This window comes from Benincasa hispida, chromosome 4 (genome assembly GCF_009727055.1).
Source record: "Benincasa hispida cultivar B227 chromosome 4, ASM972705v1, whole genome shotgun sequence".
Classification (NCBI taxonomy): domain Eukaryota; kingdom Viridiplantae; phylum Streptophyta; class Magnoliopsida; order Cucurbitales; family Cucurbitaceae; genus Benincasa; species Benincasa hispida.
In genome coordinates, this window is record NC_052352.1 from 47,292,474 (window position 1) to 47,299,491 (window position 7,018).

Sequence of the window (7,018 nt, forward strand, 5' to 3'; positions counted from 1 at the left end):
GATTGAAGAATATGTAATTGTAAATTTTTTCCTTTTTCATGAAATAAACTTTGACCAGCAAAACTTTGGCCGGACAAATAATTATAACTAAGCGAATCCAACATTGCCACGTCAACAAAACAGCTAATTAAGTAGGACCAACTTATCTGCCACGTGTCGGCTATCCGACCACACACACTTGACCATAGCATCACATCTTAATCTTCGCGGTTTTCCACAATCTCTCTACTCCCTGTCTCGACTGTCTTCACAATCGGCATGCCTCTGCTCTTCCTCTGTTTTCTTCTACAGTTTTCATCTCTCCTTCCGGCGTCGTCTGCGGCGGCTACAGGTGGCGATGCCCGCAGTGGCGACAGCATAGTCTTCACCACCCTCGGAAGGTCCTACTACACCTTCGATATCTTCACCCTACCGGCTGACGGCAACAGCTACCCTTCTACAGAAATCCAAGTCACCGACGGCCAATCCGTCAATTTCAATGGCCATTTCCCTTCCGCGTCGCCATCTCCTTCCCTAATATCTCTTTTAACGAACCAATCACAGTTCTTAAGGCCGGATTTGGAAGTCGTCTATGTCACAGAGAGAAACGGAATCTCCAAAATCTTCTACGATGTTATTTTCGGCGGTACTGGAATTAGCGCTAGACGACGGTCGGAGCTGGAAATTCCTCATCGACTGCAAATTTCCCTTTTGGATGATGAACAGGAAAACGAAGTTAGGGTTTCTTTCAAAGATCGGCCGAGTTTAAGTGGCGATTATTTGGTGTACGTGTCGACTCACGATGACCCTGGTAAGTCCAGAACGAGTTGGGCGGCCGTGTACTCAAAAAATTTGAAATCGGGTATAACTCGGCGATTGACGCCCTATGGACTCGCCGATTTTAGCCCTTCTGTTTCGCCTTCTGGAATTTGGACGGCTGTGGCTTCTTACGGCGAGAATGGTTGGGCTGGTGAGGTGGAAGAACTAAGTACTGATTTATACATCTTTCTAACTCGCGACGGAAGTCGCCGAGTTAAGGTTGTCGAACACGGTGGCTGGCCGTGTTGGGGCGATGATTCAACTCTGTATTTTCACCGGAGAGGCGATGATCAGTGGCTGAGTATATACAAAGCAATTCTACCGAGTCATGGAGAAATTTCTCCTGATTCAGTGAAAATCGAACGACTCACTCCACCTGGTTTGCACGTCTTCACTCCGGCCACTTCACCGACTAACAAAAACCTCATCGCCGTTGCAACGAGAAGACCCGATTCATCTTTTCGCCACATAGAGCTGTTCAACCTCGTCACCGGAGAGTTCAAGGAGCTGACAAAAAAGGTTTCGCCTAATTCTCACCATTTTAATCCGTTCATCTCCGCCGACGGGACTCGTATCGGTTACCACAAATGCAGAGGGGAGGGCGATGGAAGAAAAAGCAACCCCCTATTCTTCGAGAACGTTCGTAGCCCTGTTTCTAATTTATCCTTATTTCGATTCATCGGTTCTTTTCCCTCTTTTTCGCCCACCGGTGACCGTATAGCCTACGCAAACTTCCCGGGATTATACGTCATCAATCCGGACGGTTCGAACAAACGGGAGGTTTTCTCGGGCGCGGCGTTCTCCACAGCGTGGGATCCAGTGCGAGAAGGTGTAGTGTACACCAGCGCCGGTCCCGATTTTGCGCCAGTGAGTTCTGAAGTCGACATCATTTCAATCAACGTTGATGACGACGAGAGAAATATCAAGAAGCTGACGACGAAAGGTGAAAACAATGCCTTCCCATCGCCGTCACCCGACGGGAAATGGATCGTTTTCCGGTCGGGTAGAACCGGGTACAAGAACCTGTACATAATGGATGCCATCGACGGTGAGAGCAAAGGGCTTCACCAGCTTACGGAGGGACAATGGACAGATACGATGTGTAGTTGGTCGCCGGACGGCGATTGGATCGCATTTTCATCGGACCGGGACAATCCCGGTGGCGGTAGTTTCGATCTGTTCTTGATCCACCCGAACGGAACCGGGTTGAGGAAGCTGTTTCAAAGCGGGTCGGCGGGTCGGGCGAACCACCCGAATTGGAGTCCGTACGGGAAGGTTCTAGTGTTCACTACGGACAATGCGGGGATATCTGCGGAGCCAATATCGAACCCACATCACTATCAACCCTACGGTGAGATCTACACTATCAAAATGGACGGCTCAGATCTTCATAGGCTGACTCATAACTCCTACGAGGATGGGACCCCCACGTGGAGTCCACGTTACATCAGCCCCGTAAACGTGGAGAGTTTATATGATGAGGAACCATGTGGCTTTGAAGATTGTCACTGGCTTAAACAAAAGAAGAAGGCCCATAATGATATTAGGCCCGTCTTGACTGGGCCTCGATGCAGTCCATAAAATATCAACTGGGCCCTCCACAAACCCAAAGTCCATCTCCTCTAAAGGTGGTAAATTTGGAATGTACTACTGTGTTATATATATTATATAATTGAAAGAAGATATTGGTACGTAAATAAGGGTTGTACTTTCTACCTCCATGTTTTTGTATATAATAAAGAAATGTTAAGATATATCTGAGTTGCCTCCCTTCATTTTAGTATAGTACATTATTGCTTCTATATATCAAAGTTTTGAAGAAATATGACAATAGAAGCATATGAACTTTGTACAAATCTCAGCATTTTGGTATTCGATAATTCGTTACAACGCTACAACAAACCGCCGAGATCCTGATGTTGTGGAGAAAAACTAGTGGCATTGGCTTACATCAAAAGCTATGATGAGAAAAAGCTTACAAAGCGGGGGGGGATCAACAAAAATGAGGGGAGGGGAGGGGCATTTTATGTCTCTCTCTATTTTCTAACTGCTGTTAAGTCAGGCTGCTGCTACATCTAATCCAACAGAGCATTGGAATACAAATTTACTGTGTTTGATTCTGGAAGAACTCCGGAGGTATCGTCGGAGGGCAGTACTTCTTCGCCACGTGTTTGTACTGAGGCAAAAACCATCAAAATATCAGTATAAAAACATAAAGAAGCCAAAAGAACAACGTAGTATATTTCTCTCTGATGCTAACCTTATGCTGGCTGTATTTCTCTCTGATGGCTGGTAAGCTAGAATTGTGGGTGTTACAGCAGAGGCGATGCAAATCCTTAACGCAGTCGACAAGGTCGGATGGCTGATAATGTGTATAATGCTGCAAGGTGGAGTTCTGTACCAAAGATGACAAGAGTATACTGTATAAGCTTAATTGGTTTATTGGCAGGCTACTCAAATTCCATGTTATTTTATTCTCATTCACGATAAAATGGTAGGGAAGGAAACATAGATGAGTGGCATACCCATGGTCTCTTAGTTGGAAGAAGTATGAACTTTGCCAAGAAGATCGCCGAGGCAGCCACAAGTGATGGTGCGTAGCAAAGCATACTGTATTCTAAAAGAGTATTTCGGCAAGGAAGTTGGCCAAGCATTCCAACTGCATTGATGAAACCTCGTCGGTGGTGCCTTGAGCAGCACGAACAAATCGCCTATACAACGAGAAACAAATCAGAAATTACGAGATCATTGGTAAATGTAGGAAAGTGAAAGAACAGAAGCGTTACCAAACATCATCATAAGCATCGACTTACCTTAAGAAACATTTTGGTGTTGGAGCTGTCATTTCAAACTTCAAGTAATTCAAGACAGAAGATTCCATTTGCAATACCTCTTTTTAAAATATGTGTTATTCAGTTATATAACAAAATTCTTCCACTTGAGGTGCACAGATCTCTTACATTTTTCTAGAAGTATACAATCTTACTAGTTAATATCAGACCATCAAAATCAAAGGAAATTTATAGGGAAACAACATTAATGGTTTGGGATTCTTACGAAGCAATCATCATGCAAGCAACACCAAGCAACTGTAATCGTTGTCGATCCATCGAATTTCCTGATAGGTATCGATCAATGTAGTTCACTGTCAAATATAGAGTATCTGGCACGAGCCTATACTCTTCTGCTACCTACAAATGGAACTTAAATAGTTATAGTCAAACCTTAAAGAATGAAGAATTGACTTTGAAAACCAATAATGTCAACAAAAAAAAGTTACCTCCACAAGCCAATCAATCAGTATGCCACGCATATTTGAATTTATTTCCTTCTGAATTTTCTCCATGAAATCTGTAGAAGGCCTTTTCTTTGCCTGAACCAATAACAACACAATGGAAAGAATTTGAGAACAAAGAACTCAAAATAAATCTTTAGATTATAATTAAAATTCTGGAAAAAAAAATTAAAAGAAAAGAAAAAGAAAAAGAAGATTATCACCTCAGATGCTCGCAAGTGCTTGTAAATATCACAAGCAATTGTAGCACATTGCTGGGGATCCATGAAATCGATATCTACATCAATGATATCGCCATCTGTTGCCATTTCTGTGAGTACATCTCTATTGCATATACTACCTACAAAGGGGAACCAAACAAAAAACAATCAATTCATCTCAATTCATTACCAATGTTTTCAAAATTATTTCCTCAAAAACTAATCCATGAGCTTACCTTTAATTGGTGCTTGACTACTAATTGGTGCCGGGCCTGAAATGCAGAGACTGCTTTTAGTTTTCCTCTCAACAGAATCAACTGCTGGGACATCAGTATTGTCCAAGTACTCGACGTCGGGACTCTTAAAAGAATCACAGGTAGACATAGTTTCATCTAAGGAAACTGATACTCCATCTGATTTAGAGGGAGAGACATCCATACAACTAGAGACAGCCGTGGCATCAGTTCTTGAGAAAGCTGTAGCATTGCTAGGAGCAACTGCATTCGTCGTTTTGACATCAACCAATGTGGTCGAATTGGTCACCGGCAAGTTAGTGCTGCGAGTTCTAGCAGGGGAACTCTTTCTGGCCTTGACAGCTTTGGTTGCACAAGGCACCTGCAAATTTGAAATTCCATTTCGTAATGCTTCAAAATCATGGTTGATTATAGGTTAAAACAGTAAAGAGTACAGATATTTAACAATGGAACTGCGTTCCATTGACAAGATTTAAACAAACAAAGAGGCACATGCCGCTGTCATAAACTTTAAAAAAAAAAAAAAGGATTTGACCAAAAATCATATCCAAATTGTAAATCCGAGGACTTGTTTGAAAGAAGAAAAAAAATCATTGTATATATCGATTTCTCATACTTGTTCTTCAAAAGGAAACAAACACAGCTATGAAAACATAACAATGCTAGAAAAATATAATAGTGATATCTCAGCTACCCAAAAACCTTGAGAAGTGACACGCTGAATATAAAATTGTTATAGGAATGTAGACCCCTTCTTGTTATAAAGATCCGCCCATAATTTTAATCTTAGCTACTTGCTACAAAGTTTCTTGATTGACGGAAAAAACCAAGGAAATGATAAGAAGATCCCATTTCCCAGTCAAAGTTTCGGCGAAAATCCAGACAGCTCAACCCTTTATTAATGAACAATTCAAAGAATTCAGGCGACATTTTTCATCCATTGTCATTCAGCCTCTAGCAATCTAAAGCGGTGAACAACCATACTAATAATAAGCAATCCATTTCAGAAAACCCCAAAACCCAAAATCCAAAACCCCCTTAAGAAAATAACCAAATAATAAAAAACCCTACTGAAAGAAAAATATAAAAACCCACAAAAAAAAATCCAAGACAATGAAAAGAAATCAAACAAAAACATAATCAAGACTCAGGTGTAAAGTAAGTAGGTACCATAATAGCAGGCGGAACAGAGCTTTTGGCTGCACTATGAGACACATTCTTAAAATTCGTTAGGTTACCAAGTGGCGCTCGCTTCTTCGCCAAGTGTGGTGGAACCGCCATAACCTTTCCTACATTGTCCGACGACGAGGCCGAGGACGCTTGTCGTTTGGCCAACGACGACGTCGTCGACGACGAAAACGAAGGACGGCGATTATGGGTAGACATGGCGGATCGAATCAAACCCAGTTGAGAATTCGAGAGTAAAATTCAAAGAAGACTTCAAATTTCTCTCTAATTTGAATTTCAGCGTTCTTGGCGTTAGAGAGAAAGAGAGAGAGAAACACCAAGAAAGCAAAGAATCAAAAATCAAAACAACAAAAGGGAAAAAAGGGGGGAAAGAAAAGATAGTTAAAGTTCTTGGAGTTTGAAAGGGAATTACGATTTCATGAGAATTTTGATTTTGAAGATTGAAGAAGAAGAAGAAGAAGAAGAGAGCGTTATCGAAAGTGAAAGAGAAGGCAAGTGTGGATTTATAATAAAGGGGGCTTTAATTACAGTTTTTGCTTTAGGGCGGGGAATTTTGATGATTTTGAATTCGGAAAGATCCTGACCGTCGATTCAACGCTCGGTATTCGTTAGGAGCGGACATTGAAAGTGGGGTCCATTTTAAGCTACTTAGTTTCACCTGTGGGTTACTTTGAGAGCGTCACAGACGAATGTGTTACCGCCATCTGTAGAGTCCTTGTCGGACTTTGTGGGGGCCTTTTTACACCATTCGAAAGTATACAAGGCTGTCAGATTAGAATTCAAGTTTATTTGAATTTGAATTCGAAACGGTCACTGAATCTGTCTTTTTTTTCTTTTATTTATTTATTTCTTTTAGTAACCTTCTAAACGCTGCAAAGAAAAAGAGAGAGAGAATTTATTTATTTATTTATTGGTTTTAGGGAAAATTAGGTTAGTCATGGCAATTGTAGAAAGTATTATGAAATAAAAGGATCTTATTACACCGAAAATATCTCTCCGTAACGCCGGGGCAATGAAATAAAAGATTAGTCAAAGATCAAAAAATATATATATATATATTGCCTTATTTGTAAGCAAAATATAAGGTATGTTATTTTATTCACAAAAAATATATATACACGTACGATATTATAAAGAAATATTTTTATCAATAGAAAAAATGTCAAACTCTTTATAAAAATAGCAAACAAATGACACTAATAAACTTCTATCGATATCTATCACACGATATCAATGAAAACTGATAGAATCTATCAAAGAATAATGAATTTTGTTATTTTATG

General features: G+C 40.7%; 3 protein-coding genes across 3 annotated transcripts; 1 reads left to right on the top strand and 2 right to left on the bottom strand.

The window, feature by feature from the left end:
- The first annotated feature begins 212 nt into the window (after nt 1-212).
- On the top strand, nt 213-2,552 carry LOC120075362. The gene has a single exon (XM_039028683.1). The coding sequence runs from the start codon at nt 259-261 to the stop codon at nt 2,377-2,379; it is 2,121 nt and encodes a 706-aa protein (XP_038884611.1). The 5' UTR covers nt 213-258; the 3' UTR covers nt 2,380-2,552.
- Nucleotides 2,532-6,219, bottom strand: LOC120075363 (cyclin-A1-1-like). The gene is made up of 8 exons (XM_039028685.1): nt 5,718-6,219; nt 4,530-4,908; nt 4,297-4,433; nt 4,079-4,171; nt 3,612-3,989; nt 3,324-3,509; nt 3,059-3,193; nt 2,532-2,974 (listed from the first exon to the last, which is right to left on the bottom strand). Exons 1-5 carry the CDS (start codon nt 5,931-5,933, stop codon nt 3,852-3,854), a joined length of 963 nt encoding a protein of 320 aa, XP_038884613.1. The 5' UTR covers nt 5,934-6,219; the 3' UTR covers nt 2,532-2,974; nt 3,059-3,193; nt 3,324-3,509; nt 3,612-3,851.
- LOC120076227 (cyclin-A1-1-like) lies at nt 2,903-3,623 on the bottom strand. The gene is made up of 4 exons (XM_039029991.1): nt 3,612-3,623; nt 3,324-3,509; nt 3,059-3,193; nt 2,903-2,974 (listed from the first exon to the last, which is right to left on the bottom strand). Exons 1-4 carry the CDS (start codon nt 3,621-3,623, stop codon nt 2,903-2,905), a joined length of 405 nt encoding a protein of 134 aa, XP_038885919.1.
- Nucleotides 6,220-7,018: the final 799 nt, after the last annotated feature.